General features: G+C 34.5%; 4 protein-coding genes across 4 annotated transcripts; 1 reads left to right on the top strand and 3 right to left on the bottom strand.

The window, feature by feature from the left end:
* The first annotated feature begins 24 nt into the window (after positions 1–24).
* LOC100635987 (putative ferric-chelate reductase 1) lies at positions 25–6,098 on the top strand. The gene is made up of 20 exons (XM_011405468.2): positions 25–383; positions 437–576; positions 750–832; positions 883–952; positions 1,006–1,041; positions 1,534–1,710; positions 1,797–1,957; positions 2,200–2,288; positions 2,343–2,464; positions 2,546–2,701; positions 3,121–3,281; positions 3,552–3,646; positions 3,934–4,074; positions 4,168–4,379; positions 4,429–4,488; positions 4,967–5,007; positions 5,063–5,124; positions 5,174–5,323; positions 5,644–5,786; positions 5,848–6,098. The coding sequence occupies exons 1-20, from the start codon at positions 179–181 to the stop codon at positions 5,944–5,946; spliced, it is 2,403 nt and encodes an 800-aa protein (XP_011403770.2). The 5' UTR covers positions 25–178; the 3' UTR covers positions 5,947–6,098.
* On the bottom strand, positions 6,082–12,017 carry LOC100635860 (putative ferric-chelate reductase 1). The gene is made up of 12 exons (XM_019996118.1): positions 11,907–12,017; positions 11,648–11,806; positions 11,009–11,175; positions 10,707–10,801; positions 10,307–10,447; positions 9,837–10,042; positions 9,206–9,265; positions 9,035–9,075; positions 8,918–8,979; positions 7,302–7,451; positions 7,039–7,193; positions 6,082–6,286 (listed from the first exon to the last, which is right to left on the bottom strand). Exons 1-12 carry the CDS (start codon positions 12,000–12,002, stop codon positions 6,185–6,187), a joined length of 1,434 nt encoding a protein of 477 aa, XP_019851677.1. The 5' UTR covers positions 12,003–12,017; the 3' UTR covers positions 6,082–6,184.
* A 56-nt stretch (positions 12,018–12,073) lies between these two features.
* On the bottom strand, positions 12,074–15,062 carry LOC109581743 (matrilin-2-like). The gene is made up of 6 exons (XM_019996104.1): positions 14,651–15,062; positions 14,347–14,595; positions 13,486–13,597; positions 12,876–13,436; positions 12,369–12,815; positions 12,074–12,308 (listed from the first exon to the last, which is right to left on the bottom strand). The coding sequence occupies exons 1-6, from the start codon at positions 14,882–14,884 to the stop codon at positions 12,241–12,243; spliced, it is 1,671 nt and encodes a 556-aa protein (XP_019851663.1). The 5' UTR covers positions 14,885–15,062; the 3' UTR covers positions 12,074–12,240.
* Positions 15,063–15,453: 391 nt separating this feature from the next.
* Positions 15,454–24,210, bottom strand: LOC105312655 (uncharacterized). The gene is made up of 13 exons (XM_019996090.1): positions 23,386–24,210; positions 22,974–23,222; positions 22,814–22,931; positions 22,197–22,760; positions 21,728–22,150; positions 21,649–21,671; positions 20,465–20,701; positions 20,047–20,295; positions 19,884–20,001; positions 19,267–19,830; positions 18,847–19,206; positions 15,581–15,646; positions 15,454–15,533 (listed from the first exon to the last, which is right to left on the bottom strand). The coding sequence occupies exons 1-13, from the start codon at positions 23,788–23,790 to the stop codon at positions 15,454–15,456; spliced, it is 3,456 nt and encodes a 1,151-aa protein (XP_019851649.1). The 5' UTR covers positions 23,791–24,210.
* Between the last annotated feature and the right edge of the window lie 278 nt (positions 24,211–24,488).

The following is a 24,488-nucleotide window of genomic DNA, read 5'->3' as shown; positions in this document are numbered from 1 at the left end:
GCGAGATATTATTTTATATGAATTTAACTTGATATAAGTTAAGTTATAGTTTTAAATTTTATATCAATGTTCTCTGGTCTATTTAGATCTATTACAATTTTTAATTTAATTTAGCCACACCTTACCTACATGTATTTTTGCCACCCAAGCTTCTCCCACGACACCCAAGAGCACGACTATGTCTCTCATAGTACTTGCTTTCCTTCTCCAGCTCTCTTTCTTTCTTGCTCATTCTTATTCCAGCGGTCCACCTGCTGGCGTTTGTAACTCTCTCGTTCCTGGCCACTCTTCTTCAACGGGTGGGCCAAATCCAGGTGGCTTCTACATTTTCTCTGATCTGATCGACAATGGTGGCGACTACAATGCCAGCCAGTCCTACACTAGTAAGTGTGTAGAGTATGACTAGTCTCTTTGTCATAACAGTTTCTTGTCTTAGTTCGCTTGGCAGGTAGCCGCCAGTTCAAAGGGTTGATGATTCAAGCCAGGGAGGCTGGCACCACAAATTTAATTGGCAGTTTTTCTAATTTACCTTCTGGGACTAAAACACTAACCTGTGGTTCTTCTTCATCAGCTACGGTGAGCAGAAATAAGTAAAATTGTTATAAAAGTATTGTGAGTGCTTGTAATGGTGTTCATGATACTTGTAATGATTATGTAATGGCTTGTAACCTATTGGTGTGAAGAATAGCCCATGAGGTGTTAGTATGGATTAATTTGCACAGCTACTCATTATTTTTTAATTATTTCAGGTCACACATTCAAATTCTAATTTAAAGAGCAGCGTCACTGTAACATGGACTGCTCCAGCAACTGCTGGCATGCTTGAAATCAGGTCTTTTGTACATTAAATAAATATACACATTATTATAAATGTATGTATAGGTATACTGTGGTTGTAAGGAATGATGGCACTAGTATATACTATGCAGACATGAACGCTGATGATTTCAGAGTAAAATTGTTTTCTCATGTTTTATTTTTTATGACTATTTATTTTTCCCATAGCCTGGTAGCACTGAGACATGTCCAATGACTGATAGGGTAAGTTCCATAAATCCTTATATGTGCATCAGCAATATCTGTATGCATAAAAATAATATCAAACACATATCAAATTACTTTAGTGCTGACATGTACATAATAACATGCTTTTAAATTGTTTTGATAATCATTTGTATTATATACACTACATGTCCTTAATACAGAGGTGGAGATACTTTTGTATTGGCTTGTACTAATTGGGACATTTTATTATCACAGCCACTGAGTTGTTTTTATTACAAAGGTTCCATTGTATAGCTACATCAAAGGAACTAAACCTGTACCTACCTATAAAGTTTCTTATAGTAGCCTTCACTGTAACGGCAGTCAGTAGTATTCTATCTGGACGGCAAGTCAGTTGTAACTGACATTGTGGATTACTATGAATTAATTGAGTGCGCATGCATAATTAATTATAATATATATTAGCCAATTTGTTAGCTACTATGAAAAATTACATTTCAATTAATGTCACTATTATTTTTACAATAGTCTCCTTCTTCTGCCTTTCCAATTATAATCAAACTGCCTTCAGGCTGTGATAGGACGTCCTGTAGCTTCTATTGGGCAATGGGTCCTAATTCAGTCAATTCACAATATCTTGATGTATATATGGAGGGAACTGTTGATGGATGGATGGCTGTTGGATTCTCTCTTGATCAATCAATGGTTAGTTAACCTGATACAATATGTATTCATTATTGTTGTTGTTGTTGTTATTATTATTATTGTTATTATTATTATTATTGGTATAGGGTATGGATGATGTGTTGGGATGTAAAATAGAGAATAATGCTGTTACTGTATTGGATACATGGAATCCTAATGGATACACTCCTAATGTAGCTGACAGTAACTCATCTGCTGGTATATGTACTCACTCTACCAGTTATACCAATGGGAGGATGTCCTGTCTGTAAGTTTATCAGTATTGTACTGTTATGAAACATCAACTGCCAAATTTCATTGAACCACACTTGCACTGTTACATTGATTATGCTTGTATACCTTTAAGGCATGTACATGTACATGTACAGTATGTATGCCTCATAAATGGATTAATTATGGTTGTGCTACATTTTTACGGGGCACTGAAATTCATTCTATTATTATTTAAGATATTATTATTGCATGTACATGTATCACTATTATTTATAGATTCAGTCGTTATGCTGGTATAATGAATCAAGGACAAGATTACAATCTTGATTCATCTTACTACATAATATCAGCTTATAGGACTGATAGTAAGAATTTAAAACCAATGCTGTCATCATATACTGACCTTTATTATATTATAGGTCAGACTGTCTCATCTTCCCTTGCTAAACACAGCAATACTCCTTCCATTAGTCCTAGTCGATACAATCCAATGACAGATACATACCAAGAGATGCCTACTAGCGTCTGTCCTAGTGCACCAGTGAGTTATAGTAATGTACAGCCATATACCCTAATAATGTCTCACTCCATTTTATTCATTTATTTATTCCTTTATTAATAGCCGTCAGATGCTACTTATCCATTCCGTGTTGGTAATCCTGGAGATGATTATTATTTTGCTGCTCGTTTCAGTGATAATAGCAGTTTCATTGATATGCGGTTGGAGGGTAAAGCTGATGGATGGATTGCTGTTGGATTCACTAGAACAAGAAGAATGGTAGTTTATTTATTTGCATACACTTACATGTACATGGTTATATGTACAGTATACTTGCATGCAAATGTACCTTAAGGTTACTTTTAAATGCGGGTACTATTAATTGCGAATTTTGCGTTTGGGTTTAAAATCGCAATTATTAATACGTGCAATTATTAATAATGACATCATGATGCCATATAACTATTAGTAATAATTACTTAATCGCAATTTTTAATACCAGCAAAATCTACCTTGTGCTAAAATCGCAAAATTTAGTACCAGCAATTAAAAGTCACTCTAAGGTAAAACACACTGTTGCCCAAAGTATTATTGAAGCCCTTTATTTGTTTGTGTACGTGTACATACTTCAAGGGAGGGAGTTCCTTACTGTCCTACAGTTTATTTCTTCTAGTAATTCTTATCTCTCTGTTGTGTAGTTTGATTCTGATGTGTTGGCTTGTAAAAGAGATTCAAACAGTGACACAGTGTCAGTTATTGATACATGGAACCCTGGCTCTTATAGCAATCTATTGGACCCCAGTCAATCAGGAATCTGTCAGCATACTACACAGTACAGGAATGGAAGAATCAGTTGCACGTAAGATATACCATATACATTTAGCGGGAAATTTTGGAGGGACTTAAATTTGGTGAATTGCTAAATTTTGGTGATTGGTGAATTTTAATTTGGCAAATTTGTGGCCACGTGCCATTGAGCATGCGTACAATAGCTCAAAATGGCTGATTTTATTTTGGCGAACAGCTATTAAGATGCCAAATTAAACTTCCTCCAAAATTTCCCGCTATACAGTAATCTATTATTGCATTAAGCATAATTGTGTCATTGCCCATACACACACACACACAGTTTCAGTCGGTATATTGGTGTTATTGATAATGGAAGAGATCTGGATCTTAATGATACTCTTTATCGTATATACAGTGCTTATAGCAGCTTAAGAGGTCAGTCAAAGAATATAATGCTTTGTTTGAAAATGATCACAATCTTTGACCTAAGTATAAGGACAATGGAATCTATAAAAATAGTATTTTAGTAACAATTTTTTAGCCATAAGTCAGTGCATATAAGTGTAATAATTTAGTGGCTTTTATAGTCCCCAATGAAACGACTTGGCCAAAACTTAATAGTTCAGCCTTGTTAACAAGCTTGTAGGCTAAAATTAAACAATATTTTTGGCCTATTTGTTATACATTTAAATGAATGCATTCATAATAGCACATGTCAATAGGTCCAGCCACATCAGGTCTACAGGAACACCACATCCCTCCAACATTTTCAAGAGCTCAGACTAACTTACTAACTGATATTAGAGAAGGAAGGACTGAAGGTGTTGATACTTGGCCTAAACAACAACTACTGAAAACACATGGTATGATAGTATATACATGTACATGTGCATGTATTATTGTATTGTTTTAATTATTTATTATTTATTTATTAATTATTACTATTATTATATTAGGTACTTTCATGACTATTGCATGGCTGGTATTAGCTATGTCGGGTGCCTTCTTTGCTGCCTGGATGAAACCAGTACTGCCTAATGGAGAATGGTTCATAGCTCATCGGATACTAATGGTTGGATCACTCATTGTTGGTCTACTAGGATTCATACTACCATTCATTGCACATGCTAGGAGTCCTACCCCTGGGCTTATCAGCTTCTCACCTGATGTGAGTCTGTTTAATGATCTTTAGTGTTAAATAAATGTGTTTATTTTAGGGTAAGAATACAGCTCATTTTATTATTGGATTTATCATTATGGCCCTTCACATTGCTAATGTAAGCATATTGACATACATGTACATGTACATTGTATAGCTGGTAATCGATAAATTTTTGATGATTAGTGCCTTTTAATTTGGCATTTTTGTGGCCATGTGCCATCAAGCATGCACATGAATAGTTCAAAATAGTGGGTCTAATTTTAGCAAATGGATGTCAAAACGCCAAATAATTTGTCAAAATTTCCCCCTCCATAATTACAAGCTATACGGTAGTTGTCATACTAGTTGTCTACTAAATTTAGCTATATTAGCGAGAGAGCTTTAAACCACTAAATTAAATAGATGCCAAAATAATTATTATTCATTATAATGGTTATTATTTATAGTTAATTTGGTTAAAAACGCTAAAATTAGTAACGCTAAACATGACTTTTGCTGATTTTGCTAAAATTAGTAGATGCAAATAATAGTAGGCTTAAGGTATACGGTAGTTGTCATAGTTATTTTTTTATTCATATTTTTGATCCTAATAGCCCATCATTGCACTGTTTCGTTGTCATCCAAAAGGAGAAAAGTAAGCCTTTGAAAAATTACATATATTTCATCTTTATACTTATCCTTATTTGTAGACGTTGGGTATTTAACCTCACTCATGCTCACATAATCGGATACACATCACTTTGCTTGTCACGTATGATCAAAGTAGCTCTGAAATCCTATTATTTCATTCTCTTTTTTAGTTATCAATATTGCTCTTGGGGCCCACCTCCTTGATAGAGGCAGCTTTGAAGTGGCTGGCTTCTACATTGTCTTTATTATCCTCCTCACATTGTTCCAAGTGTTCCTATTCATCATTCATGCTTACAATGCACGCAAAGCCCCAGAGAAAGGTAATCATTAATATGTAATGTATTGTACGGTGAAAAATTTTCGTGGCCCAAATTTCAAAACATAAAATCCACAAAAACTGAATTAACATGGTTCAAGATGGCCGAAAAGTAGAAAACCATGAAAATTAAAGCCACAAATTTTTGGATGGATCTGCTAAATTTTTGGATTGTGAAATTTTTTTTGCTATACCATACTTTATCTATTGCATATTTGTTAGTATATATACTTTTACTTATAGTATACATGTTGTACTATTATGTTGTACTTGTTGTTAATATTAATTTTTACATTTATAAGCATTGTGCTTGTATTTCTATAGATCGTCCTTCATTGGTTCACAGTCTGCTCAAGTACAAATATCTCTTTGGAGCTAAGGATGAAAATGAAGTCATACAAATGGACGCAGTGAAAGATGGTGAAAAGAAAGAGCCTGAGAAACCAGAAAAGAAGAAACCTCTTGAGGTATAGAATCAAAACTCTTACTACAACTTGGAAAAATTCTTTTTTTTCCCCATTTTTTTAGAGTGCGCTGGTTCGTACCAGTTGGGTAACAGTTGCTGTCCATTTGACTGCTATTGCTATTGCAGTAGTGGTCATGATTATACTGATTGCAATTAATTAAAAAAAAGACTTTTCAGACATAGTTTATAGTTGTTATAGCTTTAGGAACATTAATTGTTTTGTTGCTTTATTTTGCATTGTCAGCTCAAGTTGTGTAAGACTTACTATAATAAGTATATCATTTTTAAAACAGTTGTTATTAATGAGACTATATACTGTTGATCTAAATGATACTGAATGATATTGTGAATGAATGAATGAATTAATAACAGTTTGTAATAATAGTTAATATCATTGGGTCACTTTGAAACTGCAATGATGGCAACAAACACGGTGATAGTCAGTGATAAGAACAGCATCTGCAGTATGATTGAGCCCCATCCACACAATCTAAATTTAGCCTATAATAATAAAGTTATAGAAATAAGTAAAATACTTTTTAAAATTTCTCCCACTATAAAACAAATTGCATCCCACAATGTACTAGTAACTAAAGGCTGATAAAAATGCAGTAAAGCCACATAACAAATTAAACCTGATATACTAACAGTGTAAAGGCAGATCTACAATATTACGATAGGCTTGGCGTTACGTTGACGTTGAAATAAGATTTGGTTCTATTCTAGTGGAAAGCATGCGTCAAAAGGTCAAATCGGCCACACTTTTGATTAAAAATTGATGGTACGCTATCCTAGTGTCATAATATTGTATGTGCAAATACACCTTAAGAGTAAAATGAGAGGAACAGATACCATATACCGTAGGGTGCCTTTTTTTCGAGGGCTATAAATTTTGTGAATTTTTATTTTGCGGATTTAATTTTCATGAATTTATGCCGTCTGCCATCTTGTACCGTATTAATTTGATTTTCACGAAAGTAATTTTCGCGAATCTTTAAAAAATCGCGAAGTCCGCAAAATTTATAGCCCTCAAAAAAAGGCGCCCTACGGTAGCTCCAAATTTTTGTTCGTCAAAAATTGTCAAATTTATCAAGAATTTTTGCTTGACAAAATTTTTGCTACATGTGGTTAGTATGCGGATTGCTGGATTTATAATAGATTATAACAAAAATTAATTTTAACAAGAAATTAAGATTTTTGACAATTTTTGTTTTTACAAAATTTGAAGCTATACAGTAAGGAGTCAAGCCTACCTTCAGTTCAGTCTCAGAGACTTCGTTGCTTTTGACCAATTTCTCTTCTTCTGGATCTTCACAGATCTTTGCTTCCATTGGGAAACCTGTGTCTAATGGATCCTTCTTAAAATAATACATATATTTGAAGAGACTATGCAGCAACTCCTTTTTATCTAATAATAAAAAAGAATTTAATCTAAACATTTTTTACAAATTAATACATGTACATGTACTTAATAACACTGTGTGAGTTTTTGCAATATTTATTGTAATAAACTTACCTTCTCCATTACCATAACGATATGCAAAGGCTGTTGTTGCAACAAAGACTCCAACTTGAATCATCAGATACAATATCACAAGAATGATATAAATTATCAATGCAATGTTCCCTTGAAGGAGTAGAGATATTCCAATGCCAATGTTTACCACTAGACAAAGAGAAACTAATAATGCATGTACTAGTACTTATTACCATAATAAATAAATAGGGTACAAAAATTATTTTATGGGAATCAACCGACTTTTGGGAAAAACATTGGTCATATACACAGATAACATATATAATGTATGTGTATAATAGTATAAATGCATACATACAATGTATATAGTCATACATACATGTATAATAAAAATTGGGGGCGATTTTGGGGCCATTTTTTGGGAAAAACCATGGGCTATAATAGCCTTGGGTATTTTTCAAAATTTGGCCTATTTTTAAAATGCTTATAACTCGAAAAATATATTTCGGAAACAACTCAAACTTTCTACATAGCATAAGGACATCAATATGTATCAAAAAATGTAATAAAAATTGGGGGTGATTTCGGAGCCATTTTTTTGAAAAAACCATGGACTATAGCCTTGGGTATTTTTAGCCTATTTAAAAAATGCTTATAACTTGAAAATTATTTGTCGGAAACAACTCAAACTTTCAACATAGTATACGGACACCAATATGTATCAAAAAATGTCATAAAAATTGGGGGTGATTTCGGAGCCATTTTTTTGAAAAAACCATGGGCTATAGCCTTGGATATTTTTCAAAATTTAGCCTATTTTTAAAAATGCTCATAACTCGAAAAATATTTGTCGAAAACAGCTCAAACTTTCTACATAGCATAAGTACATTAGTATGCATTAGAAAACGTAATAAAATTTGAGGGTGATTTTGGAGCCAATTTTTGAAAAAAACCTTGGGCTATAGCCTTTGCTATTTTTCAAAAATTGCTAGTTTTTTTAAATGCTCATAACTAAAAAAATATTTGTCAGAACTTTCCACAGAGCATAAGTACAACAATATGTATCAAAAAATGTAATAAAAAGTGGGGGTGATTTTGGAACCATTTTTTGGAAAAAACCATGGGCTATATAGTACAGGGTACTTTTCTGAATTTGGCTTGTTTTTTTAATGGCCATAACATAAAAAATTTAAGTCGGAATCAGCTCAAACTTTCTACACAGCATGAGGACATCAATATGTATCAGAAAATGTAATAAAATTTGGGATGATTTTGGAGCCATTTTTTAGAAAAAACCATGGGCTATAGCCTTGGGTATTTTTTAGAATTTTGGCGTTTTCTTAAAATGGCCATAACTCAAAAATATTTGTCGGAATCAGCTCAAACTTTCTACACAGTATAAGGACATCAATATGTATCAGAAAATGTAACAAAAATTGGGGTAATTTTGGAGCTAATTTTTGGAAAAAACTATGGGCTATAGTCTTTGCTATTTTTCAAAAATTGGCTTGTTTTTAATTGCTCATAACTTGAAGTTATTTGTTGGAACTTGAAAGAACATTAATATACATGTGTACATCAAAAAATATTACAGTTACTATAAAAATTTCAACTTTTGGCTATAGACCATAGATCATGTATGTGCTGGTACTTACATGCTAACAGCAAGACAATGTATCCAGTCAAGTGTCCATGAATGAGAACAAATATCCAACGCCTTTAATAAGTAAGCAAGTTATATTCACATTTTCTATAAATGAGTTTCAGCTCACCTTTTACTATCAGGCTTGCATCTACATAGAGCTATAATGGGCTATTAAGAAAATAATAATATTAAGTACTTTAATAGTCACTGAATTACGTACATTAAAATATCAAAACTTGGCATGTTAACACATTAAAAACACATCAAGAAATTTGTCGTCAAGGACTATTATACTTACATTTGCTATTTGGAGAGTCATGACAATAACTCCAATAACAAAATGAGCTGCCGTAAGTCCCTACAAAACACATACACTGGTTATACATTATGTAATAATCTTAAATATGTCTCATTTGTGTGTGCATTATACTAGTATATTGTACATGTGTGTTAAACAAATGAAGGTTTAGCCAGTACATTTGATGTGGTCAGGCAGCATGTTGGAGTCTCTCTCCACTTTCTGCCAACCACATCAAAGGTCTGACCACAAGAAAGTTGCTAAGTGTATGTTTTAAGCCTGCTCTCTATATACCTGGTAGTTGTGGCTGTTGTATGGATTCTGTGGTTAGCATACAATTGTTGTAGAGATAGACCTGATTTCTATCTCCACGATTGTTGCAACAGTGTTGTAAGGCTTTTGTATGGCTATATGGAAACCAGACCTTAAGCCACGCATACCATACACTAGGCAACATGTTGCTGGCAACATTTGTGGTTACTTTGATCTTGTAAGCAACATGTTGCCAGAAATAGAAGGTTGTTCTATTTCAGGATCAAAGTAACCACAAATATTACAAGCAATATGTTGCCTAGTGTATGGAGGCCTTTAATGTGTACATGTACATGATCACTAGATTATAGCAACTTACAGAAAAATAGAGGAATCCTGGTACCACATACTGAGCGTTAGCAATGAATGGTAGCATGAATCCTAGCATACCAACAAAGAGTGACACTATCATTAGTATCCGATGAGCTATGAACCATTCTCCATTAGGCAGTACTGGTTTCATCCAGGCAGCAAAGAATATACCTGATGTAGCTAGTAATAGCCACGATGTTATCATGAATATACCTATACACAGTAAGGAAGTGGTAGTAAGGGAAATATCGTATAGCGGGTACATTTGGAGGGGCTAAATTTTGGCGAATTGCTAAATTTTGGTGATTGGCAGATTTTAATTTGGCGAAATTGTGGCCATGTGCCATTGAGCATGCATATAATAGCTCAAAATGGCAGATTTTTATTTTGGCGAATGGCTATCAAAACCCCAAATTTGCCAAATTTAATCCCCTCCAAAATTACCCGCTATACGGTAAATGTACAATTAATGCTTACCATGACATTTAAGGAGGATTTTCCTAGGCCAGATTGGTGTTCCACTAGTGCCATTGTTATTAATGTCATCAATTATATTTGATTTCTTTGATGTCATGCTAGGAGTGAAAGAGTGTTTATGAAGATGCTCCAAATGTGGCCCTATATACATAGATATATTGCTTAATAGCCAAGTATTATTGGCAAAATCTACTAGAGTATAACTGTATACAGAGTTTATTTTTTATGGGTTCCGTAATTTGTGATATTAATATTTACACAGAAATACAAAATTTTATATGGTCGACACCTACATGTATAATTTTGACTGATTAACAAAATATAAAAATATCCGTCTTCCGGCTATATTTTCAAAAATTTCTATTATTATTCTGATGGATTTAATATTAATATTCATTACCTCCTTTATCACTGAGTGCTGAGTATATTCGATAAAGGGACTGGTTCAAGTCATAGTCCTGGCCTTCATTAATGACATGAATGTAATGACTGAATCTACACAAAAGAATACAATAGTACAATAGTAAAGGAAGTCATAGTATATGTGTGTGTATCTTGGCAGGGTACATAATGGTTGTATAATAAAAACAATAGCATCAAATTATACCAGAAAAGTAATAAGAAATGTACTTAACACGTTACTAACACACATTTGATTGAGTTCATACTACAATCACTATAATGCATTAACTCGGCGCTTACACACAATTGATCCGTCCATTGGTGTACTCAGTGTGGTACTGGCATACACCATTTTGACTGCCATCGAGTACATTGGAAGCATAGTGCTTTGTTGGATTCCATGTATCGAGGGCATAAACTGTGGAACCACTTGAGTCTTTCTTACAACCAAACACGTCATTTGCAGACTATATAATGAGAGAAATAGAGTATGGTATAAGTGTCATGTTATATTTTTAATTTTATTTGACACAAAATCATTAATATTAATTACTAATCATGCAAATGTGCTAAAACTATAAGAGGGTGTCAGAAATAGTAATGAAATTCCAAGCGAAATTTAAAAATATTAGCTTTTTGTAATGGATACATTTTTTGAGTGTCCATGACCATATAATCAGGACCATACACAAGGAGGGGGCTCATAGGTACATCCAAACCCCTCATTTGGAGTATAAAATGAGTCCTTTTAAGCATAGAAAAGCATCAAAATTAATTCCAAAATTTTGTGGTGTGCTTAGCGCACCATCAATTTGGTGACTCCCCTTTCACAACCCTCCGTACAAGCCTGATAATGGATTAAATGAAACTTTTCATAAGAATCGTCCAGCTTTCATTTCTCTCTTCCTCATTCTCCTTCTCTTCTCTTCTCTCTCTCACCATTGCTCTGGTAGCAGAAAATCCCACTGCTACCCATCCTTTTGCTTGACCTGATAATTTAAAATCGATAAAGTCTTCATTGTCAGAATTGATCCTAGCAGCAAAGTAATAGCTACCAGTCATACTACCAAACTGTAGAGGATATGTAGCATTATCTGCCTATAATGAAAGTAAACTAACTATCATAGCGGCACTACTCTTGACAGTACGAACTAGAGTAAATTTCCTTTCTCACTCTCCTCTTTAAATCAACACTTACTGGTGGATTAGGGCAGGTAATATTGTTACTGGAGTCATCTTCTAAGCAATCGCTGATTCCAACCAAAAACAGAAGACAAGATAGAAAGCCGAGCATAATGCTAGACCAGTAAGACCTAGATTTGGTTATAAAAGTATGAACCACACCCAATGAAATCCCTATGAATGTAATTTAAGAGATCTGTTACAACAGGAATTTAAAAAAAACAGCATGGATAAATGTGCCTATTGCTAAACCTATGTAATAATTGTTTTAAAAAATTAGCATAATCAGCAGCATTGTCAATTCAAGTAGAAAACAGCAGAAGGTATCTAATTTAGCAGCAGAAAGGTATCTAATTTAGCAGCAAAAAGCACAGCAATGCAGCAAATACTAACAGTGCAGAAGCCAAGCCAGTTGGACCTGAATGATAGAGAAAATTATTTCAAAGTACCCATACTATTATAGGCTATATATACTTACCTCCATCAGTTGGAACTTCAGTTGGAACTTCAGTTGGAACTTCAGTTGGAACACCATCAGTAGTATCACCATAGGTAGTATTTAAAGAAAACGTGTTGTTGTCGTCAACTCCAATTATGGTCAGGTAAAGATTACTAATTGTAACGTTAGTAGGTGCTTGTCTCTTTCGGCGCTGTGGACTACCATCAGTGACAGTAGTTGAGTTCTCAAACAATTCTGGACTAACAAAATAGTCAATGTCAGATCCATCACTTGTGACAGCAAAATCCTGTGTTAGCTCTGATGGATTTTGAACGCTAAAAGATCCACGGACAATCACATCCCCAAGTGTTACAAGCATTTTTATGGTCAATCCTAAATGACGAGGAAAGAGATAAGTAATGTAGCGAAGTGCTCTTCGTCCAATGGTCCCTTCAATCAAATTTCCAATAGTTAGAAGAGGTGTAGCTAGATAATAAAAAAATATCAATAAAATATATGTTATATCTATTGTGATTTAAAATTTACTTAAACATGTCCTGGTACGAAGTGGTTGAAGGACAGTTTGGAAATCAGCATATGAGAAACTGGATATGTAAAAAACAAAATTTGGCCCCGAGGCAATGTAATTTAATTCAGCGGAATTGATGCCACTACCGATACCAAAAGAATATGTGTGTATCCCAGCATTACGGACAGCACTAGCAGCTGCTTTTGTTAGATTACGGTTATTTGACGCTCCATCTGTAAAAACAATAGCAACACGAGGTACTCCCTCATCAATACGTGTTGTGTCAAATGCTGATAATAGGAGTGTGAGAGCCTTATCTGTGAATGTATTACCACCAGTATATATGATGTTACTGACACGAGTTGACAATTCAGAAAAAGTGCCAGAGCTGCCTAAAGGAATAACAATCGATGCTGAAGTAGAGTAACGAATGACTCCAACACGAGTGTCATCTGGTCCAATGGTAAAGTTAGACAGCATGTTTATTACAAAGTTTTTTAAACTTGCAAAATTCGCACTTCCAATGCTTCCAGAAGAATCAAGTACAAAAATCATATCTAATCCAGCTGCATTGCAATCTATATACAATTCATTTAATGTTAGTACTTTTATAGTAAATATTTTTACTTAAAAGATCACTTATGGCTTCGATCAGAGCTTGTGTATCACCCTCTGTTGCACAGGATGGTAGAATAGCAAAAAACTGAGCAGCATTACAATACTGAACTGTTTTGTAGACCTAAAAATGCATCAATTGATAGTTAAATACATAATTTTTACCATATAGCTCCAATTTTTTTTTAGTCAAAATTTTTTTTCATAATCTTAATTTCTTGCTAAAATTAATTTTTATCGATATTAACATTTTTGTTATTTTTTTAATAATTTCACATGCTACTCATGTGAAGCAAAAATTTTATTGGTCAAAAATTTGTCAAGTAAAAATGCCCAATGAAGTTGACAAAAAAATTTTTGACTGACAAAAATTTGGAGCCATATAATATTAGCTTTGAAATCATACCATATAATCCCTATAGTAGTTGTAGAGTTAGATATCAAATAGTTTCACTGACTGAGTTTTTAGACTACTCTAGTCTTGGGGCCAGCCCCTTCCATTAAGACTACTCTATTTATCTGACACTGCCACCTCCACCATGCTAAATTTGTTAGCAACATAGATCTACTATGCTTGCATGGAAGGCAAATAGATTTTCATTATTATTTGCATCATTCTTCAGCAAATGCTGCTAGGCAAAATCAAGCAGAAAATAGGGAAAATACTTAACCAAACTAAGGCAATTAATAGTGATGTGCATATTTCATTTTTACAGCATATAAATTTCACAGCCAGATTAGCTAACACTATGGGTTGCATTAAAAATTTTAAAGCCATAATTTTTGTTTACTGATATATATATTTTACAAAATTTTTTAATCACAAATGCCCAATTATGGACAAATACAGCTAGATCTACATGTTAATATTACCTGTTCAAATGCAAGCCTATTAAAAAAATCCCTCCATACAAAAACTTTAGTTGCTAGACAACCTAGGTTTTGACAGCTTGGTGACACAAGTATATCATCACAAAATCGATTATTAGCATAACATTGAGGATGACTTTCAAATGCAAATGTCTGCAGCTGATCACAAGTAATACTTGTACTATTGTAAAAATCACTGTCAATAATAGCACGCATCAGACATGAGCGAACATTATTTATCCATGCTTGTCCCTGTTAAAATAAAAAATAGTAAGTTTATAGATGTTTTATATTTATAGCTACCTACATTTGCTGTGAAGCAACTCTTGTGGGTTTCAAATCGCTCGCAGTACCGTTTGCCATAAGAGATAGGATAATCAGCTCCGGTACACTGGAATCTGGTACTAAGACAATCATAAAAGTCACAGTCACCATTATAAGCCAGTGTTCTGCAGTCATCCTGAGCTTTACATTCAACAACTAGCTGGCACAGCAGTGCTGCAACAGCTACAACAAATAAGCTGGAACTCAGAGACATCATTTTTTTCCACTACTGTTTGCAAGGGATCTAGCTGTCCTGCAGACTTAGCCCGGCGGGATCACACCACTATGCTTAGATATTCACAACATGTCGGACTAATTAACAGAATTCAGAGATAGAAATGCAGGGTCCCCAGGAGCTAAAGAAGGCGATGAATAGTGCCGTGCATGTGATAAAGTGATAAACAAAATCCGCACTGAGTTAACTCACAGGCAACTAAAATTTCATGAAAGAAAGGAGGTTAGAGTGCAGACTACAAGTATACTCGGTTACTTGTAGAACAGTACATGAAGTAACTCAATATATAGCTCATCAATGATTTGAGAGTCACAGATTGATAATATGAAAACAGGCATTAGAGTAAATCATTTCCTTTACTCAACTATCTATAGGTAAATGAATCTGATTTGACTCCGCCTTCTTGCCACGCCCTGATTTATGATCAAAATAATATCAATTAACAATCATTGAATTGTTACCAAATAGTCAGAATTAAAATACACGTACACAAAAATACAATAATAATGATAATGTGATAAATTTGTGGTTTGGAAAATGTAACTGACAATCTATGAAAAGAGAAGGAAAGAGAGTAAGACTGCCATCACCAGTAGCATAGAATCAAGAGCATTTATAGCCATCGAACTCACTATTAAAGAAAAACTTTATAAAGATTTTAAAATATTAAAATTTTACCTGTTTCAGTTGGTGGAAGAGAAGGAAAGCTCTCAGTAGTATCACCAAAAGTAGTATTCAATACAAATGTATTGTTATCATTCAATCCAACAATAGACAAGTACACATTAGCACCAGTAGCATTAGTGGCTATTGGTGCCTGCCTGTTAGTACGATGTCCATCATTATTGTCATTATTAGTCGACTGCATCAGTAATTCTGGACTAATGAAATAATCAATATCATTGCCATTGCTCATGACAGAGAAATCTTGTGTGAGTTCATTTGGATTATGAATGGTAAACGATCCACGAATAACTAAGTCTCCCTGTGTAATATTAACTTTCAGTGTCATTCCTTCAGTTACTACAAACGGATATTTTAGCAAGCGAGGTGATCCTTTCGGTATTGTTGCAGCGATCTCCTTTCCAGTCTCGAGTAATGTTGGGGCTAAAAATTATTAAATTGAAAACATACAATAGATGATAGTTTATAAAATGCTGATAACTAAAAAAATGAACCCAAAATTTATACAGGGAACATCAAGCATGCTTATAAGCACATTGAATGATTACTATAATGTAGCAAAAACAATCAATGACTTACTTGCACATGTTGATACTTGTAATTGTGTCAAAACCGCTTCAAAGTTACTAGATGAGAAACTACTAATGTAAAATACATTCCCTTCACCACTTGAAGCAACAGAGACCAACTCATCATGACTGATACCATTCCCAATACCAAAGGAATAAACATAGATACCATCATCATGGACAGCTTGAGCAGCTTCTACTGTTGCTGGAGGATCATCCGATCGTCCATCAGTAATAACAGCAGCTACACGAGGGACACCTTCACTAACACGAGCAGTAGCAAATGCTGTATGTAGCAGATCCAAAGCTGAGGCAGTATTCGTGTCTCCTTCAATGTAAGGTATGCGCCTAATAGCAGCAGCCAATTCTGAATAAGTGTCATAAGAACCCAATGGGATAACAATTGATGGAGTGGTAGAATATCTAATGACTCCAACACGAGTGACTATTGGTCCAATTGTCACATTAGAGAGCATGTTTGCAACATAGTTCCTCATTTTACGAAAATTAGAAAAGCCAAGGCTTCCTGATGCATCCAGTACAATGACAAAGTCAAAGATCTTTGCATGACAATCTGAAAAGTAAAAAGGTCATGATTATCACAGCAATAGTCTATTATAACATACTTAAGTAATCATATGTAGCAGATACAAGAGCACGGCCAGGGCCATTCAAACCGCACTTTGGTGCATCTATCAAGAACTTAGAAATGTTTGAAGGACATGACACAGTAGTCTTCATAATCTATGTGATAAGATAACAAATCTAATCAAGACCAACTTGTTAATTAGTTTTGATTTACCTGGTCAATAGCCTGTTTACTCCATAGGCTTCTATTAGTAAATACTTCATTTTCAATACAATTAAGGTTCTGACAGTTAGGTGATAAGAATATATCTGTACAGAACCCATTATCAGTGTAACATTTAGGATGACTTTCAATTGCAAGCGTCTCCAACTGATCACAAGTAGTAGTACTTTCATCATTATAGAGAGGACTGTTCACAATAGACTGCATCAAACATCTACGGACATTAGTGATCCATGCCTGGCCCTAATGATAGATGCATGTACATCAATAGAAAAATAGGGACAATAAGTCAATAACAGGATCACCTTGTCTTACAAACAGACCAAACCACATCAAAGGAATGACGTCGTACGGCTGCTATGTATGACTTAGTGATAGTGATATTACAAAAATGTGTACTATAGATTATAATTGGGCATTTGTTTACGTAATTATTAGATAACACTTTTAACAAGAAACAGAGTCACATTACTTTAACTAAAAAATAAGGCCACAGAAAAGTAAAACTATTTAGGTACAGCCTTTTGCACCGAGAAAACTTGCCACCACCCGCAGTTCTAGTCACGTGATGATTAGCCATAGCCTTAACTTAATATTTTTATGAAGTCACATGATCAGACTGATGCAAGTTTTGTGCCAAGAATGTATGATAGGCAGTATATATATTCAATGAATTGGGTTGTGGTTTATCACCACCCACATGCACTTGGTCAGTTTGTTCAGTGTTCACTAGAACAGGGAAAATGTAACTTACTGATGTTGTGAAGCAACTTGACTTGCCCGCATATCTCAGACAATAGTTTTTGCCATAAGCAATGACATAGTCACTGGAATTGCACTGGAATTTAGTACTCAAGCAATCATAGAAGCTACAGTTACCAGCACTGGCCAGAGACGAACAGCTATCAGCTTGTGCTGTAGATTGAGTGGTCAAGATCAATAAAGTAAGAACTGCTGCAGAAATAGAGACGCCGGGAAGCATCTTTAAGAGTACATGAGGACCTAATAATGAGAGCCGTAAAAAAGCTCGAGTAGAAGAGCAAACCTCAGCACGGATATTAGATTAGAAATATTTTCATAACTATCAATAGTTAACAAACTTGTGTGTGAACACAGGATGTTTTTAATTGCATTGGCATGAGCTTTGTAGGTCAAATTTCACAGTGACATTTCCTGAGTTGCATGTATTACAATTTATTGTTAATGTATTAATGACAATGTCAAAAATAACTGTTATCTAGCATATGTCTTAAGTGAATGAAAACACAATAAGGTGATTCACTTTCAAAAAAGAATCTGCTTTGTTTGTTCATCAAAGTTGTAAACACAATAATGAATCTGAGAAGGATTCACTGTGATGTTTTACCTTATATCTACATCCATTGTTGGTGATAAGGCTCAACAACATCATTTCAACATGCACTGTCATGGATTTTGGGCTAACGTCACTTACGTCAGGTCTATAGTTTCATTGTTTGTCTGTATGACACTTGGCTAGTTTTCTAAAAATTCTTAAATTACAACAATAATTATATATTTGACTGTAAAAAGAGTTTCTACTGTTTTATACTATTATAAGCAGCAATAAAAAGCCTAATAACTACACTAAAATAAGTCAGTGGTCAATCACACACACACACACACACAAGGCAAAGATGCCAGGAGGCACCCCATTCTATATAAAGAGGAGGAAACAGAGCAAAGCAACCATCATAAGTACCATTGAGCCCAGAACACTCGTACCTAATGAATAAAGATCAAGTATTATTTAGTTTGATATACATTCCTTCAATTACCAGTAGAGGCAGTTGTTGTTGGACTGCTTTCAGTAGGATCACTCGGGCTCCTGGCCGTATCACCAAAAGTAGTATTCAATACAAATGTATTGTTATCATTCAATCCAACAATAGACAAGTACACATTAGCATCAGTACCATTAGTGGGTAGTGATGTCTGTCTCCTCTTACGACTTCCACCACCATTCCCATTATCAGTTGACTGCCTCATTAATTCTGGGCTAATAAAATGATCAATGTCATTGCCATTGCTCATGACAGAGAAGTCTTGTGTCAAATTATTTGGGTTTTGTACACTAAATGATCCATGGACCACCAAATTTCCTTGTGTAACATTAACTTTTAGTGTCATTCCCATTGATGGAAACTCATACTGTAACAAACGAGATGATCCTTTTGGAAGGGTTGCAGCAATCTCTTTCCCAGTCTCAGATATTGTTGGGGCTATCATATATATGTATAATTATATTATTTTTAATATCTACATTATTAAAAATGACTTACTGGAACATGTTGACACTTGTAATTGTTTCAGTACAGCTTGAAAAGTATTAGATGAAAAACCACTGATAGTAAAAACATCTTGTTGACCATTTGAAGCAATGGCAACTAATTCAGCATTACTGATACCACTTCCAATACCAAAGGAATAGACATGAATCCCAGCATCATGAATAGCTTGAGCAGCTTGTACTGTTGCTGAATAACTATTTGAATTTCCATCAGTAAAAACAGCAGCTACTCGAGGGATACCTTCACTAACACGAGCAGTAGCAAATGCTGTAGTTAGTAAGTTCAATGCTGCAGCAGTGTTTGTGCCTCCTTGAGTGTATGATATACCTCTAATAGCAGTAGCCAATTGTGAATAAGTATTAATGGAACCCAATGGGATGACATTTGATGGACTGCTTGCGTAACGAATGACTCCAACACGAGTGCCATTTTGTTCAATAGTAAAGCTAGACAGCATGTTTGCAACAAAGTTTTTCATTGTCTCAAAGTTATAATACCCAACGCTTCCAGATGCATCCAATATGATGACAAAATCAAAAGCCCTTGAATTGCAATCTGTACAAGAGTACCATAATATATTTACAAAATACTATAATAGATAGATCTACCTAAATAATCACGTATAGCAGATACAAGAGCATGGTTGGGACTATTCAAATTACAACTCTGTGCATCAAGAAGGAATGTAGAAATCTGGGAAGGGCATGAAGCAGTTGTCTTTATAATCTATAAAAAAATAATAATAATAGACTCAAGCTAATACTCCCTCACCTGGTCTATTGCTTGCTTGCTCCAATAGTCTCTATCAGTAAATACTTCATTTCCAATACAAACAAGGTTCTGACATTGATTTGATAGAAAAATATTTGTACAGAACCCGTAGCTAGTGTGACAATTAGAATGACTCTCAAATGCAAATGTCTTCAACTGGTCACAAGTAGTATTTGCATTACTATAGAGAGCACTGTTAACAATAGACTGCATCAAACATCTACGGACACTAGTAATCCATGCTTGGCCCTAAAATAAAGTGACACATAACATAATTTGACAATCAAGATTGCTGACAGGGAGCAATTGAATAAAACCAAGCTAGTGCCCATGCATGCACTGCCCAGGGTATGCAATTGGAAATAGTTTGATGTAGTAGTAATAGATAACTTAAATGAGGTGTAAACTGTGTACTTACTCCTGTCGTGAAGCAACTTGATCTGCTGGCATACTTCAGACAATACTTTTTGCCATAAGCAAGAGGATAATCATTAGCAGTGCACTGGAATTTGGTACTCAAACAATCATAGAAACTGCAGTCACCAGAATTTGCTAGAGGTGCGCAGTTTGAACTTTGAGCTGCGCATTGATGAGCAGTGAGGCACAATAAAAAAACTGCAGCAGCAGCAGTTGAAAGCATCTCTTTTTGATGCAGCTTTGAGGAAAACTAAATTGAAAGAAAGTTGAGACGAAATGAGATGATGATGATGAGCTGAGACTCTAAACTAAGGAATAAAATTGAATGAACTGAGTTTAAATAGAATTCCCGGCAGGCAGTATCACACAAGCAGCTAGCACATGCAGAAAGTAAAACTGCATTCATGTAGTAAATTAGATAGCAGACTCACCATTCCTTTGATGTGATGGAGTCTCTATTTTTGTATATAGATCTAGGCCTGTTTAGTATTTGTTGTAATATATTGCACTTAGATCTAAATAGCTATATGGAAGTAAAAACATGCAAATGCTAGTGGAAGGTTCAAACAAAAGTAGAAGTATATGATTATAAATGATGGCATGAATTATTGAAAATAGCAAACTCTATATATGTATACCTTTTATTGTTAACTAGAGAAAACAATTGAAAAGGTTCAAGAATAGCAGCTTACCCGATGTGAATTTTAAAAATAGCCTGGCATTTAATTTCAATGTTTTTAGATTAATTTTTTAACTGAGTTGTTCATGAAAGCTAAATTTGCGAACACTTACACAAAGCATGTGTAGCTCGATGGGGACAATGATAATAAGTCTTACAGTGATGGTATCATTTAATTTAATTGTTAGCCTTTCCCACTTGAAGGTTGAACTAATGTATCTATATAAACACCATTTTTTCATTCGTTTGATCATCCGTCTGTTTGGCATCATTATTAAAGAATGTAACCACAAAATTTTAAAGCAAAAGTATAGCTGCCAAAATAATTACAAAAAGGAAAACAAAATGTTCATTTGTTTCTAAAAAACAAATGCAGCATAGATCTAACAATAAAAAGGCCTATATATAACTAATAATGCTACGCTATGCTACAAAAAAAGTCAAAGACAAGCACCACAAATTTATATACAGAGGAGGAAACAGAGAAAAGCAATCATCATAAATACAATTGAGCCCAGAACACTGGTACCTATAATGAAAAATATAATGAATCAAGTTAGGTATCAGTTAGATACACTCTCTTACTGGTAGAGGCAGTTGTTGGAATGTTCACTGTAGTATCACCAAAAGTAGTATTCAATACAAATGTATTGTTATCATTTAATCCAACAATAGACAAGTACACATTAGCATCAGTAGTATTAGTGAGTATTGATGTCTGTCTCTTTCTGCGACTTCCACCATCATTGTCATCATCAGAAGTTGATTGTATAAATAATGCTGGACTAATGAAATAATCAATGTTATTGCCATTACTCATGACAGAGAAATCTTCAGTGAGTGCATTTGGATTTTGTACATTAAATGATCCACGAATTACCAAGTTTCCAATTGTAATATCAATTTTTAGTGTCATTCCCATTGATGAAAACTCATACTGTAACAAACGAGATGATCCTTTTGGAAGGGTAGTGGCAATCTCAATTCCGGTCTCAGATGTTGTTGGGGCTATAAACAAGTTTAGTAAAAATTTAAATCATTAAAAATGACTTACATGAACATGTTGATAACTGTAATTGCTTTAATACAGCCTGAAAGGCATCAGATGTAAAACCACTGATAGTAAAAACATCTTGTTGACCATCTGAAGCAATGGCAACTAACTCTGCATTACTGACACCAGTTCCAATACCAAATGAATAGACATGAATTCCAGCATCATGAATAGCTTGAGCAGCTTGTACTGTTGCTGAATAACTATCTGAATTTCCATCAGTAAAAACAGCAGCTACACGAGGGACGCCTTCACTAACACGAGCAGTAGCAAATGCTGTAGTTAGTAAATTCAAAGCTGCAGCAGTGTTTGTTCTTCCTCTGGTGTATGATATACCTCTAACAGCAGTAGCTAATTGTGAATAAGTATTGAAGGAACCCAGTGAGATAACAATTGATGGACTGCTTGCATAACGAATGACTCCAACACGAGTGCCATTTTGTCCAATAGTAAAGCTAGACAGCATGTTTGCAACAAAGTTTTTCATTATTTCAAAGTTATAATACCCAACGCTTCCAGATGCATCCAATATGATGACAAAATCAAAAGCCCTTGAATTGCAATCTGTACAAGAGTACCATAGTATATTTACAAAATACTATAATAGATAGATCTACCTAAATAGTTGTGTATAGCAGATACAAGAGCATGGTTGGGACTATTCAAATTACAACTCTGTGCATCAAGAAGGAATGTAGAAATCTGGGAAGGGCATGAAGCAGTTGTTTTTATAATCTGTAAAAAAATAATAATAGACTCAGGCTAATACTCCCTCACCTGGTCTATTGCATGCTTGCTCCAATAGTCTCTATCAGTACATACTTCATTTCCAATACAAACAAGGTTCTGACATTGATTTGATAGAAATATATTTGTACAGAACCCATGGCTAGTGTGACAATTAGAATGACTTTGAAATGCAAATGTCTTCAACTGGTCACAAGTAGTATTTGCATCATTATAGAGAGGACTGTTAACAATAGACTGCATTAAACATCTGCGGACACTAGTAATCCATGCTTGGCCCTATATCAAAGTGGATTTTGGCAATCAAGATTGATGACAGGGAGCAATTGGCTAAAACAAAAGTGCCCATGCATTGCCCATATAGGGTATGCAATTGGAAATAGTTGGATGTAATAATAATAGATGAATTAAATGAGGTATAAGCAATAAACTGTGCACTTACTCCTGTTGTGAAGCAACTTGATCTGCTGGCATACCTCAGACAATACTTTTTGCCATAAGCAAGAGGATAATCATTAGCAGTGCACTGGAATTTGGTACTCAAGCAATCATAGAAACTGCAACCACCAGAATTTGCTAGAGGTGCACAGTTAGGACTTTGAGCTGTGCATTGATGAGCAGTGAGGCACAAGAAAAAAACTGCAGTAGCAACAGTTGAAAGCATCCCTTTATGATGCAACCTTGAGGAAAACTGAATTGAAAGAAAGTTGAGATGAGGTGAGATGATGATGATGAGCTGAGACTCTAAACAAAGGAATAAAATTGAATGAACCGAGTTTAAATAGAAGTCCTGACAGGAAGCATCACACTGCATTTCATGTAGTAAATTAGATAGCAGGCTCACCATTCCTTTGATGTGATGGGGTTTATATCATTGTATATAGACCTGTTTAGTATTTGTTGTAATATATATTGCACATTAATATATGGAAGTAAAAAAAAACATGCTGAAGGTTCAAATAAAAATAGGAGTATAAATGCTGGCATGGATAGAAAATGATAGACTATAGGTATCTATACCTTTTACTGTCAGCAAGAGAAAACAATTGAAAAGGTTTAAGGATAACAGCTTACTTGATGTGAATTTCAAAAATAGCCTGGCATTCAATTTCAATGTCAGTATGTAGATCTATAGTATTGTAGAATCTTAGTTTAAGAAACAGAAGTGATAATCACTTAAACTAACAACACAACTCGGTAAAAAGAGATAAATGAGAGACCAACACACTGCACATAGACCCAGATGAAGAAGGACAATAGAACAAAAGACAGCCCAGAACAGATCAAAAGAACACGTGTGTGCATATCATATATAAGTACATAACCACACTGTTACATAACTAAGGCCTCCATACACTGTGCAACATGTTGCTTACAAGATCAAAGTAACCACAAATGTTGCAAGTAACATGTTGCCCAGTGTATGGACTATGGAGGCCTTGAAACACACAAAACCACAAGATTAATAATGAATTTACTAGTTACCACACAGTAGATTAATTTTTTATCTGAGACTGAGTTGTTCATGATAACTAAATTTGCAAG

Source organism: Amphimedon queenslandica, unplaced genomic scaffold, assembly GCF_000090795.2.
Source record: "Amphimedon queenslandica unplaced genomic scaffold, v1.1 AMPQUscaffold_13422, whole genome shotgun sequence".
Lineage (NCBI taxonomy): Eukaryota > Metazoa > Porifera > Demospongiae > Haplosclerida > Niphatidae > Amphimedon > Amphimedon queenslandica.
This window is presented reverse-complemented; position numbering and strand designations above follow the sequence as displayed.

Coding starts and splice junctions, on each gene's coding strand:
- LOC100635860 (XM_019996118.1), bottom strand. CDS start 12,002: ATGCTCGGCTTTCTATCTTGTCTTCTGTTTTTGGTTGGAATCAGCGAT. Junction 11,807..11,906: donor TTACCTGCCCTAATCCACCA/GTAAGTGTTGAT, acceptor CTTTCATTATAG/GCAGATAATGCTACATATCC. Junction 11,176..11,647: donor TTTCTGCTACCAGAGCAATG/GTGAGAGAGAGA, acceptor CTCATTATATAG/TCTGCAAATGACGTGTTTGG.
- LOC105312655 (XM_019996090.1), bottom strand. CDS start 23,790: ATGGTGAGCCTGCTATCTAATTTACTACATGAAATGCAGTGTGATGCT. Junction 22,761..22,813: donor TGCTATACACAACTATTTAG/GTAGATCTATCT, acceptor ACTCTTGTACAG/ATTGCAATTCAAGGGCTTTT. Junction 19,207..19,266: donor ACAAGTGTCAACATGTTCCA/GTAAGTCATTTT, acceptor TATATATGATAG/CCCCAACAATATCTGAGACT.
- LOC100635987 (XM_011405468.2), top strand. CDS start 179: ATGTCTCTCATAGTACTTGCTTTCCTTCTCCAGCTCTCTTTCTTTCTT. Junction 4,380..4,428: donor TTATCAGCTTCTCACCTGAT/GTGAGTCTGTTT, acceptor TGTTTATTTTAG/GGTAAGAATACAGCTCATTT. Junction 5,787..5,847: donor AAAAGAAGAAACCTCTTGAG/GTATAGAATCAA, acceptor CCATTTTTTTAG/AGTGCGCTGGTTCGTACCAG.
- LOC109581743 (XM_019996104.1), bottom strand. CDS start 14,884: ATGATGTCTCTGAGTTCCAGCTTATTTGTTGTAGCTGTTGCAGCACTG. Junction 12,816..12,875: donor TCGTACCAGGACATGTTTAA/GTAAATTTTAAA, acceptor TTTATTATCTAG/CTACACCTCTTCTAACTATT. Junction 12,309..12,368: donor TGAAGTTCCAACTGATGGAG/GTAAGTATATAT, acceptor TCTATCATTCAG/GTCCAACTGGCTTGGCTTCT.